Source organism: Cottoperca gobio, chromosome 3 (assembly GCF_900634415.1).
Source record: "Cottoperca gobio chromosome 3, fCotGob3.1, whole genome shotgun sequence".
Classification (NCBI taxonomy): Eukaryota; Metazoa; Chordata; class Actinopteri; order Perciformes; family Bovichtidae; genus Cottoperca; species Cottoperca gobio.
Genome location: NC_041357.1, coordinates 3,034,764 through 3,047,763, shown reverse-complemented (window position 1 = coordinate 3,047,763; position 13,000 = coordinate 3,034,764). Strand labels below are relative to the sequence as shown.

Sequence of the window (13,000 nt, the reverse complement as noted above, 5' to 3'; positions counted from 1 at the left end):
CCTGTACACACGACATCTATTGCACGTCTGTCCGTCCTGGGAGAGGGATCCCTCCTCAGTTGCTCTCCCTGAGGTTTCTTCCATTTTTTCCCCTTTAATTTTGGGGTTTCTTTTAGGAAGTTTTTCCTTGTGCGTTGCGAGGGTCTAAGGACAGAGGATGTTGTAACCTGTACAGTCTGTAAAGCACACTGAGACAAATGTATAATTTGTGATATTGGGCTATACAAATAAATTTGATTTGATTTGATTTGATTTGCTACATGCAAATATTCTTACAGCTATTCTCCTTATCAAACAAATACAACCGCTCTGTTAGCCAAAAACATCATCCAAAACAGGCCAAACTGAAGCGGCAGCCCTCACCGGCCAGTTAAGTGTAGTCAAAAACAGTCAATAAAATAGGTTTTCAAAACTTGCAAAGCACCGTAACCATGATAGGTCCTTGAGAATACAATCATAAATGAGCACAAAAAATCTTAGACTGATTGGTCATAGTTAGAACTAGCTGTCTAACCGATAGCTTAGGTTACGCCAAACTGTTAGTTGGCCGCCCCTTCCTTATATCGCTCTTGGCTTATTAGTGGAAAGCAATTGTTAGCTAAACAACTTTTCTAACATTCGTCATAATACACAAGGTAGTAACATGCTAAGGTTTAGATCTGGTGTTGGCTGCTTCAAAATGTTGGCTGATAAAATAATTTGCAAACGGCAAGCTTGATCAGCCCAGGGAGACTGGATGAATTAGCGGGCTTAAGCCAATATTTTGCTATGTTAGCTAGCTAGCAATTTGTCCACGTTATCAAACAAGCTAACATAGCCAGCTAAAACTACAATATATTTATATAATGTTACCGGGGATAGGCTTTTATTGTAAAGTTAATGTTTACTCTCCGCAAAATATATCAGCTACAGTAGCTTGGAAAATAGCGATATGGGGCACTGAATTAGCCCTCCTTCGCCTCACTCCCGGCCGCTGAGTCTACTTCGCCTGGAGGAGAACAGATGGCAGCTCCGTAGACGGATCATCAGTAGCGGCTCAAATTCAGCCAGTGCAATCTCCAGCACTGGAAGTCACAGCAGGAGAGTGACTGAGTTGAGTGGGTGCCTGTTGTTTGTTGGTGTTTTTGGACTTTTTTTTAAAGATTATATTCCCTTCATTTCATAGACAGGAGCGATAGACTGGAAAAGAGGAGTTAGAGGGGACGACCTGCAGCAAAGGGCCATGGGATGGATATGAAAACCCCGGCCTCTATGGTAAGGAATCAAGGATTACTGTAAATTATTTTTTTTAATTAGATTACAATCCTTTAACCCATTGTCAATAGAAAACAATGAACACATGTAAAGTGTTACACATAGAACCTTTAAGGTGCTTTATATAGGGTGATTATGTGTTTCCATTGTTCAGAAACATGTAGGCCTACTTCAAGTATACTAAAATATTTTCTGGTCAAGTTATAATTAATATCGCTAGACTTGACTGGTGAACTCTCATGTATGTATGTATGTATGTATGTATGTATGTATGTATGTATGTATGTATGTATGTATGTATGTATGTATGTATGTATGTATGTATGTATGTATGTATGTATGTTGCTTTGAGTTAAACGACCAATCATTTAGAGTTTAAAACGTCAGACGACAGGTCGTGGAGCAGGCAGGGAACCTGTGAAAAGGAAGGAAAACAGCAACATCGGAACAACACAGAGAACTAGCCAGAAACATCCTTTGAGGGTTGAAAATGTTTGATTGCAATCTGAAAGCTGTGACTGAAATCAAAAACACAGCAGTCTTTCATCAGTCTTTCATTTATTCTTTACCCACATCAAACTCTCAGCATTTCCTCCTCTAACACTGGGACCAGAATGCTAACAGCTATTCTGAGGAGGGGAGGATGCTGAATAGCACAAAATAAATATTCAAATTGTGGGGAAACATGGACATGTCAGACAACATTAAAAAAAACGTTGGATGACAATTCTGATGGTGAGTCTAACTAAGCAGGAGATGGGAGAAGGACGTTTACATCAGGACAACAGGAGTGAGGATCTGCTCTCATTAATTTTTCACTTTCATTTATAGTAAATTATTTAAGAGGCATGTTGAACTGCGTCTCTCATAGAGCAGGGCCCTCATATTCATAAGACACTTAAACACCAACAAAGAGACACACACACACACACATACACACATACACACACACACACTCACACACACAAAACGCACTATCCTAGCATCACATACATACACGATATTTATAAATTCTGAATATTGTACGTACATACACACACTGTTATGCATACAGACACACATGCACTATCCCAGGGGAGCTGATTAGGGTAAGATTTGTCAGGCTGCCCTCCCACCCACATATGTGCTCTGCACACACACACACACACACACACACACACACACACACACACACACACACACACACACACACACACACACACACACACTCACACACTCACTCACACCACTGCCTGTTTTTACATTGATCCCACATACAGAGCACAGACCTTCCTCCCTGGACTTGGAGATGACATATTTGTGTAGGTTAGCATCCATTTGATTTGGGATTATAGCAGAAAACTAGTTATGTGGCAAACAAACATTTATGATACTTTCACATTTTGTTCAGCAAAATAATCTTCACAAATGAACACCACTATACCAAAATAGGTTTACTTGTACAGTGATATTTATTTATATTTGTACCACTTTTGAACAGTTGTGGATCGCTTCCTGTCGTTGTGTGGGGTAAGTATTTGTGACTTCTCTCCTATTTCTTTGCAGATTTTGTTTGGGATTAATAACATAATTATTTTTGGCAAAAATCTTTCAAACACAAATAAAATGTCTTTGTTATTCTTCATTTGCTATATATCTAAAGAAAAACTACTATGCAAAAAAAGAAATCCTGATTGATCCTAAATGAATTATTATTGTATCACTAAGTAATTGTATTTGTGTTTATCATTATAGTTGCTTGTTTGGTTTTGAACTGTATTTCCTTTAATATGACATGTGTCTTTTTGATTGTTCAGTAAAAAACATTTTTTTATAAATTGAGTTTTTAGACACTTACGAATCATGAACATTATCACACTGACAGGTTTTGCATCTATATATTCCGACATATTGCATTCTAGGATTACTAGGAATGAGCTCCCTGATAGCAGACTGGTGCATTTTTACATCAAATTTCTCAAGGTAACAAAAGATACCAACAGCACAAAATCTCTTCTTTGTCTCAGACACGTTGTGAAGCAGTGATGTCTGCTGCTTGGCCCAGATACATCATACAGTCTGGATACAGCATAGCAACAAGGCATCTAATGAGTATAGAAGTGAGGAATGAGAAGAGGGAAACAGAATAAGGACTGTAGAAACAGACAGAGAAAACTGCTAGAAAACAAAAACAAGGGGAACCGCAAGAAATAGGAAGCAGAATAATAGAAGTAGAAGAATGTTTGACAGAGCAGTTGAAGAAAGAAAGATGGAGGTCAGTTTAAGAAATTATAAAAGCAATATCCCTGACATTATGGAAATGACCTTAAAACTGTTTGGATACGGTCCAAAGAGCACACAGCTACATTTCTCACCCGCAGGGTCAGAGCCTTGAGGAGGTTCAGAGGGAGTGTGTTTGGTGCTGATTATATGAAGAGTATAATATGATGGGGAAATGTCTAATGTGGCACAAAAAGCCACAAGTAATGAGACAGGAATGTATCCCCACTCCAAATATTAGAGCCAGAAGTGCAGAGAAAATTCCCCTCATCAACTGTTCACATTTCAACACATTCCTAACTGGATATAAAAATACACAGCATTCTCTCCTCTTATCCATCATTTTTCTTTTGCCTATATACAAGACTAACATATGACATAACATTCAAATATGGACAGTGGCTCTTTTTATTTTCTTTCGCTGGTGGTTTTCTTCTGCTCTTTGTTTCTTTGCAGGCTTAGCCCAACATTTGAGAATCCACTCTGACTACTGTTCTGGTTCCCTCTGACTTGCAGGTTTCACACAGAGATCAGTAATAGATGGAGTTCTGACCAGACATCAGCCTGTCCGTGGTCTCTTGGCAGTCAAAACCAGCGGGCTTCTAAAGATCTTAATGTTTTGAATGATATCTGGTATTATATATTTTATATTTGGAAGGGCTTTCATAAAAGTCTCAGGGGCAATGAAGATCCAGCGGGGAGAACTAACCTCCTGCCTAAGTTCTAGCAGCAGTTTGATGTAATCTTACATAAAGAGCTAGTTCTGTGCAGTGACTTTCTAAACAATGTTCCACATCTAGATTTGTTTGATTTTTGAGAGGCTGGAAAATAGACATAACAGTCAACTGCACTTCTCCTCATATGGGCAGGTGGTGGTGGTGGTGGTGGTGGTGGTCTGGGCTTGTACAGCATTGAATCACTTTTGTAAACTCAACCTGTACAGCAGCTGTAACATTGTATAGTGTAAGCAGTTTCCCATTTATGTCACAGCTGAGTACTACCCTCTAGTGGTTAGTTTATGAACATGCACCTGGAAACACGGCACCACTTACATCACAAGTGCTATACATCTTCACTATGAATCCAAGAACATTTTCCCCTCACATAACTTGTATTAGTAACTATTGCATTGGGGAGGGTAGAGTGGAGGTAACTGCCGACTCAACTCATCCGTGACAACCATAATGTTGTGGAAAACAAAATATGACTTTCATTTAATACAGGTTACACAGGAGACAGTTATCATCCACAGTCGGTTCGCAGCATCAGAAGCAAAGTGCCACAACTTGGGCCCAAACTGACCTTTTTGGGCTCTGTGGTCAGGTTAAAAGTTATTTAGTGTTCTGGACTCTGTATTGGTGGGATGGTACTGTATGTTCCTAGTTTGGGTTGGCCTGAAATATCCTCTGATCATTTATGAAATAATAATGATTTGAATTAACTTAAACACCATAGAATTATGTATTTATCAATGTATTAAAGAGACTGACCAAATATGCCAGACACCATTGTTAACTGCAATTACATCTTGGTTGTGTGTTGTGAAAAAAACATGCTTTTCTTAGCATGCTTCTGTCCGAGACAAGTACTCAGTAGGTTATTAGTGGCTGACATGTTACATATATATATATACATACATATATATATATATATATATATATATATATATATATATATATATATATATATATATATATATATATATATATATATATACATACATATATATATATATATATATATATATATATATATATATACATATATATATATATATATATATATATGTGAGTATAGTTGCTATTGAAGATGGCATAATACTTTTTTTTTCAAATATGTATTTCCTTGAACAATAAATCTGGTTGATTGCTGTGTTTTTAAAGCATTGTTGTCTATGAAATGCATGAAAAGGAAAGACATACACAAGATGTCAGTGTTTAGTCCAGTGTTTGGTAACACAGTGAAGATAATAATGACAGCTATTTCATAATGTTGCCAGTTCGTTGTTTACTCTGGCTAAACCATTCAACTGCTGGTGAATGTGTCAGGTGCTCGTGGCTCCAGTTAGTATTGGCCAATCAGAGGCCAGTTCATTTCCCGGGCCCGCCTTTGCACGGATGCTATTGGTTTAATTTTAATATGCAGTGGTCTTATGGGCGGAGCCTGTGGCCCTACGGTGAGTTTTGTTCCAGCGGTTATATGATAGTCAGCACCTGGTCCGGGAGGAAGAAGAGACGAGCCTGCCTCCTCCCTGTCGGTCTGTCTACCGGTGAGTTAGCTACGGTGTATTAGTGCATCTCTATTTCTAAATTAATTTTATTCAACTATAAAAAAAGAGCTAAAAGGTTTCGTTTTTGTCGACGTTATACAACGTTGAGTTTCCCTCCTCCCTCTTTTCTTTCTTCCATCTTTCTGATCGACAAGCTGTTGAAAAAACATGCTAACACCGACATGTTAGACAAAACAGAGATCAAGTCTTTTCATCCAACACATTATGGTTATTGTTATAAAGCTTGTCTGGCCTGGCATTGCCTTTGCTCCAGAAGTGTATATGTGTGTTTGTGAGAGAGAAAGAGAGAGAGAGAGAAAGAAAGAGAGAGAGAGAGAGAGAGAAGAGAGAGAGAGAGAGAGAGAGAGAGAGAGAGAGAGAGAGAGAGAGAGAGAGAGAGAGAGATTTACTGTCACAGAGAACAAAACTATTTATTTCAGTTAAATAAATAGGGTGGCATCATCAGTGTATCCGGAGCCTGCTGTACCAGCTCGAGTTATTAAGCTCCACTCACTGTGTGTTATGTCACATCTCTATGGACATGCACTTTAATTCCCAATTACCTCATTATCTATTTGTTAATGTTTGGCTTGTGGAACTGAACTTCATGTTCTGTTCTGTCCTGACACGTTGACTTTTAAACATTAGTTAATATAGTACAGACAAAAAGCCAATGACTGTGAAAAAATAAAGAAGATTGAATCTGTTTTTCCCTTTTCTTTGGTGCCATTACCTATTGATATTATATTTGGTGAATGCCACTGCATGGTCTTAACAGGACTGTAGTACAAAGTACAGCATGCCGCTGCATTACTGATCTTGACCTGATAACCTGATCCTCCATCAGAAATGAATGGTGCAGTGGCCTCGGAGGCCGCCAGGAGACGTGCCCAGCACAGTGTTAATGGGAAGACACCTGAGGAGGGGCAGCAGCCCGCACAGTGGGGGAGAGCATGGTGAGTTGATGTTGAATAGAGCAATTATGTTCAAAAATATAATATTAAAGGAGGCAAAGTTGACTGTCCCAAATTGTTTAGCATGCAAAATTAGTTTCATGTTCGCTAATAGACAGCGAATGGAAATTCTTTGTTTTATACGTTGACAAAGACTACCAGGAATGTGTAGCAAAGGGAGTAAACCAGTTGAAGGGCCACAGGGGCCCATTGTTCATCTAATGCTTTCAAAATATGGCTCTGACAGTTTAAAACATTTACAAGAATGGTGTGATGAATGTGGTTTTCCGACAGGAGGGTCATTAAGTACGGCACAGATACGGAAACTAGGCACAATGCTCCAATGTTATTTTATACTATTTTAATTCTGCTATTTTTATAATGCACTTCAGACTTGTGTACATCAACACTGAGATTATTGTACTGTAAATGCTCTTATTCTGTCTAATCTTGTACTAATTGTTATGTTTTTGCTGTGAAGCACTTTGGGCTGCAATTCTTGTATGAAAGGTGCTATACAAATAAAGCTTATTATTATTATTTATCATTCATAAGGAGGAATCTTTTGGCACCACCAAACTGTTTATCTTTCATGTTGATTTGATGTTGTGGTGTCATCTTCTAACACTTAATTTGACTTTCTAATAATATGTGAAACAGTAGGATATGAGTTGTGAGTTTGTGTGAGTCGTTTGTTTGTCCATCTCCCCAACCACAGCTTGACTCTGTATCTGTGTGTACATCTGATTCCTTCTCAGGGAGGTGGACTGGTTTTCCCTGAGCAGCGTGATTGGCCTCCTTTGCTTTGCCCCTTTCCTTGTCTTCTACTTTGTGATGGCCTGTGATCAGTACCAGTGCTCCATCAGCCAGCCTCTGTTAGAGCTGTACCAAGGAGAGACCACCCTGCTCTCCATCTGGTCCCAGGCACCCTCCTTCACCTGGACAGCTGCCAAGATATATTCCATCTGGGTGTTCTTCCAGGTAAGACAAAGAAGAGTAAAGCAGAAGAATTACGGCGGGAGGTGCAACTTGCATGCTTTGAACCATTGTCTTCAGCTGTTGCTAAACGGGGAGGGGGGGTCTTGGCAAATGTTGAAACAGGTTGTGTTGTCCTTCCTTAGGTGCTCCTGTACATGTGTGTTCCTGATGTTACTCATAAGTTTATTCCTGGCTACGTTGGTGGAGTGCAGGACGGAGCACGAACTCCAGCTGGTAATTAATAACACACATACGAACACTTATCAGTCATAACATTGGTTTAATGAAGAGGTCAGCAATCTGACTCACATCTTTTGGACAGTGTGACACAATATTTGATCCATATTTAAAACATTTATTTTGCAATAATTATCAAACAAAGTCTCAGAAAATCCAACCTCCTGTGTTTTCTTCCCGTTCACTGCTGTAGGCCTGATTAACAAGTATGAGGTCAACGGGCTGCAGTGTTGGCTCATCACTCATGCTCTGTGGTATGTCAATGCACACTACTTCCACTGGTTTTCTCCCACCATCATCTTTGACCACTGGATCCCCCTGATGTGGTGTGCTAACATACTGGGCTACACTGTGTCCAGCTTCTCTTTCATAAAGGCCTACCTGTTCCCCACAAGCTCCGAAGACTGGTGAGTACTGATACACACAATGACCAGAGGCTGCCAAGCCCAAAGTGCTACTGATTCTGAGTACTGGAAACCAAAGAAGCTGCAGGAGACTGACGTGTAGTCTTACACTGAAGATTTATTAGATTCTTGTAGAAGGAGAACAGATGATGAACAGTATAAGTGAATACAGAGATGCAGTCACATTTTCTGCCACCAGCCATTCTGCCAACCAGCCGCTCTCCCTCGACATGTATCCTAGACAAGGCCTTCCATCAGTTGTTTACCTAAAGATGGATCCCCTCGATGGCTCCTCAAATCCTAGTAAACACATTCTGAGTAAGACTGTCACAGCATCTCCCGGGCCCTGTCAGTCTGAACACTCTGGGCCCATCTGAACTCTTATCTTCAGCTCCAGGAGACTAAAAGATGAGCAAAATGTTTTGGAGAGATGATCTGACCACAAAAAGAGACACTCAAGACATTAGTGTTTGACCTCAGGCCTACTTAAATATCCTCTAACAAGGGAGGGACAGTCTAGGATCAAACTATGTTTAGAGTGTAAGGTTTGAATATATCTATATACTAGTAGGTAGGAATTCAAAAACATTTACAGCGTCAGTTCTCTGTGAATCGATATTGAATCGAATCGGAACTTGAATCAAATTGGGACCTTGTGATTCGGAATCAATTCTGGAAGTCAGTGGCGAAACCTAGCCCTAATTTCTACAGCAGAAACATTTTCTATATCTACACAGTGCTAATAGTATCTTAAAGGTAAACTAATAATGTACTAGGTATTAGTACACAACTGTATCAACATATTTTCTTCCATCTTTATTTGTGATTCTGCAGCAAGTTCACAGGAAACATCTTCTACAACTACATGATGGGCATCGAGTTCAACCCACGCATTGGCAAGTGGTTTGACTTCAAGCTCTTCTTCAATGGTCGGCCCGGCATCGTAGCCTGGACTCTTATCAATCTGTCCTACATGGCCAAGCAGCAAGAACTGTACGGCCATGTCACCAACTCCATGATCCTGGTCAACGTCCTGCAGGTAAGATGGAATACAAATCAGTGGAAGCAGAAGTGCTACAAAATGGAAACTCAGGGCTTCAGTACTCACAAGCCTTTGGACAGGCACAACCAATAATCATTATGGTTATCTGCTTTATGACCTCTTGTTCACCGATTGAAGAATAATTAGTCAAAGGAGAAATATGACATGCATGTGGAACCCAGCACATTCAAAAGTAAATTGTCACAATAAATATTAGATTTTCAAACTCAGGGAAAAAGTTTAGTGTGGGGAAAAATAAATCAACAGTTTTTAGGATAAAAATCTTCACTCGATCCAATATAAAGTATGAATGATAAGAAGTAGGGGAGCTAACAGGAGTTACTGTGAAGTGGACACAGCAACCTGAACAGCACACTGTTCATTATAGGAAACATCCAGCAGGTCAGCAGGATCAGTGTCATTAAGCAGAAACAGTGGAGCAAATTCGAGTTAGATGCAGAAAGAGGAAAGTGATGATAGCACAGACACAGAACATGGGGTGAGTAGAGGCCAGTGTAAACAGCACATTAGTGTGTGGAGGGAAGGAAGCGGTTATTTGGCTGCGTGCGTGCGTGTGTGTGGTGGAAGAATCACACAGTTGCAGGTGTCAGATGGACATAAGAATACAATCATACACCTTAGAGCATTCCGTCCGTTAATGGTGACCTTCAGTGGGACTTCAGGGAGGCAACAGGGAGTGCCTACCTCAGATACATTGGTTGAGTTTGATACCATCTGTCAAGAGGCACAGGAAAAGTATTGGAGGAGTAGGAAGAAAGTTACAGAGATATTCTGGGCAAGACAGGTTCATTGAAACATGTATTAAACCATAAAAGAGTTCACATGGACATATGAAATGTCGCCTTACACTGTACTTAGCTGAAGCATCTGGTAATGTTACTGACAGTCCATGCGTAGCCTTATGCAATAGCATTAATTGTTTTTTAAATATGATTTATGATGAACCCCTAGCAAGTGCTGCAGGTCTTTTTTTTAATTCTTTCTCAACACGTAGGCCTAAACAATATAAATGTCATATTTTAGTCTTGCATTTGCCAACTAAAATAAATCCTGGGTCCACACATTTATAATGGGAATTAAAATGAAGGATATAATGTGCACTTTAATTCATTTTATATTCAAGGAAACAACAGTTGCTCACTTGTAAAATCTAGAAGAATTTAACTTCCCAGGATACATTCTGAGAAAAGCTAAAAGCAACTCTGGTATTTACCTGATGACATGTAATCATTAAGTCATTTATTGAACTTAATCAAATTGAAACGATTCTGGATTTTGTGAATTGAAATGTAATTAAATCAGGAGATCAGTGCAGATGTACAGCCCCATGTAAGATAAGTGTGTATCGTTGTGTTTAAAGTCCTTGACTCTAAATCCGCAGTTTGAGTCAAACTCTGCTTGTTGAGTCATAATAATGAAGCAAAACTGTCTCTTGTGTGTACTTGTAATGTAGGCCATTTATGTGTTGGACTTCTTCTGGAATGAGGCGTGGTACCTGAAGACTATTGATATCTGCCATGACCACTTTGGATGGTATCTGGGCTGGGGAGACTGTGTGTGGCTACCATACCTCTACACACTGCAGGTAACACACATATATATGCGTGTTAACACACACACAGTAATAATTATGTCAGAAATAAGAAATTACATCTTAAAAAGTCCTTTTCATGTATTTACATCATGTGTATATAACTGTTTTTATAGCTGTGTATAGCAGAACTTCCCAAACACACGTACACACTGTTATCACACAATTATCAGTAACAACAAGTTAGTAGTGTTGTTACTTAATGTAATGTTAATAGCGGCAGAGTCCAGTTATAAACGACGTGGATCAAAGTTGTTGAAAACCCATTCATCCTCAAAGTTATTTAGTATCTTCATTACACATACATTGCCTATTAATTATTTAGATTGTTTTTCAGAACAAATAATATTTATTTGACTGAATTTGCTACCTGGAAGATTTTTTATAGCCCAGGCTGCAATACCCCCCCGGCCCACCAGGGGGACATCACTTTAGGAAGCACTGAAGTAAAGTTATATCAATTGAATCATTGATGCATGAATCATTGATCATTGAATGTAATCCTCTGTTTCTAAATGCCATCCTCTATTATAAATATTTGTCATCCACATAATCTGATTATACTGATTACTGTAACGTTTGATGTCTAATTCAGCTTTCAAACTGAAGGATATGAATGAAATGAAATTGAAAAAAGAATAAGATGTATGAGTGTATGCACACTCTAGCATGGAAATCAAACAATATGTTCATTTAAGCAACAATAAGTGTAAATTAATATAAATGAATGCTCTCCAGGGTCTGTACCTGGTGTACCACCCAGTCCAGCTCTCTAACGTCCACACCTTGGCTGTCCTGATGCTCGGCCTCGTTGGGTATTACATTTTCCGCTCCACCAACCACCAGAAGGACCTGTTCCGGCGCACCGAGGGCTCCTGCTCCATCTGGGGCAAGAAGCCAGCGTACATCGAGTGCTCGTACAGCTCTACTGACGGTGGCATCCACCGCAGCAAGCTGCTGACCTCAGGTTTCTGGGGAGTGGCCCGGCACCTCAACTACACTGGTGACCTGATGGGTTCACTGGCTTACTGCGCCGCCTGTGGCTTCGGCCACATACTCCCATTCTTCTACATTGTTTACATGACCATCCTGCTGGTCCACCGCTGTGTGCGCGATGAACACCGCTGCAGCAGCAAGTACGGCAAGGACTGGAAACGCTACACTGATGCTGTGCCGGACCGACTAATTCCTGGGGTGTTTTAGAGAGGGGAAATAGAGCGGGAGGAGGGGAAAGAGAGGTAGATATAGAAATATTGAAATTGGGTAGCAAGATGACCATGAGGTGTGAGTTTTATACTATCTAGAGTACACCACACTGAACATTTTAACACATGCATAGTTTTCTAAAAGATGTGTTGAGCTGTACATGTGCAATGCAAATATGCAGGCACAAACAGTTTAATGCTATTCTGTTCTGCCTCAGCAAAGGCAGTTTGAAACACCAGTATGCTGCTTCCGTTATACGGTGACCAGTTTACATAAATAAAAACATTTCAATAACAGTACAATATATTTTTGGAGCTAGTAAGACCGAGCACAATGTAAACCAAAATCAGGAAGTGAAACAGTGAGTCAGTCAGTGGACTGTTGTCTACAACTACTCTACACAATTCTTTGTCATTCCCATAATGCACTTTGCCATTATGATAGATATTAAGACATGGCTGCTTCTTTCTCAAATAGAGATGTTTTTCTGTTTTTATATCTCAGTAAATTCAACACCTTTTGGTTTTTTTTGTCTGTTCAGAAAAATAAACGATGATGATGATGATACACTGAGCACTCTGGTAGCTTTTCATCACTAAATGATTATAAATGAAAAACTGATATTTATTTGTCAATATTGACTATAATATTTTGTTGCCGCCCTTCTGGATTATTGGACCAAATGTGATTGTTGGTTCTGCTGACAAGACCTGCCTCATAAAAAGTTGTCATCTTTGTGTAAAGGTTGTTTGAGTGCTCATTTTCATATCTAACTGCAGGGGAATT

General features: G+C 39.5%; 1 protein-coding gene across 1 annotated transcript; it reads left to right on the top strand.

Moving 5' to 3' along the window:
• Positions 1-5,682: 5,682 nt before the first annotated feature.
• Positions 5,683-12,788, top strand: dhcr7 (7-dehydrocholesterol reductase). Its single transcript, XM_029428730.1, has 8 exons — positions 5,683-5,782; positions 6,630-6,738; positions 7,494-7,716; positions 7,857-7,947; positions 8,144-8,357; positions 9,189-9,393; positions 10,871-11,002; positions 11,747-12,788. The coding sequence occupies exons 1-8, from the start codon at positions 5,713-5,715 to the stop codon at positions 12,209-12,211; spliced, it is 1,509 nt and encodes a 502-aa protein (XP_029284590.1). The 5' UTR covers positions 5,683-5,712; the 3' UTR covers positions 12,212-12,788.
• The last annotated feature ends 212 nt before the right edge of the window (positions 12,789-13,000 follow it).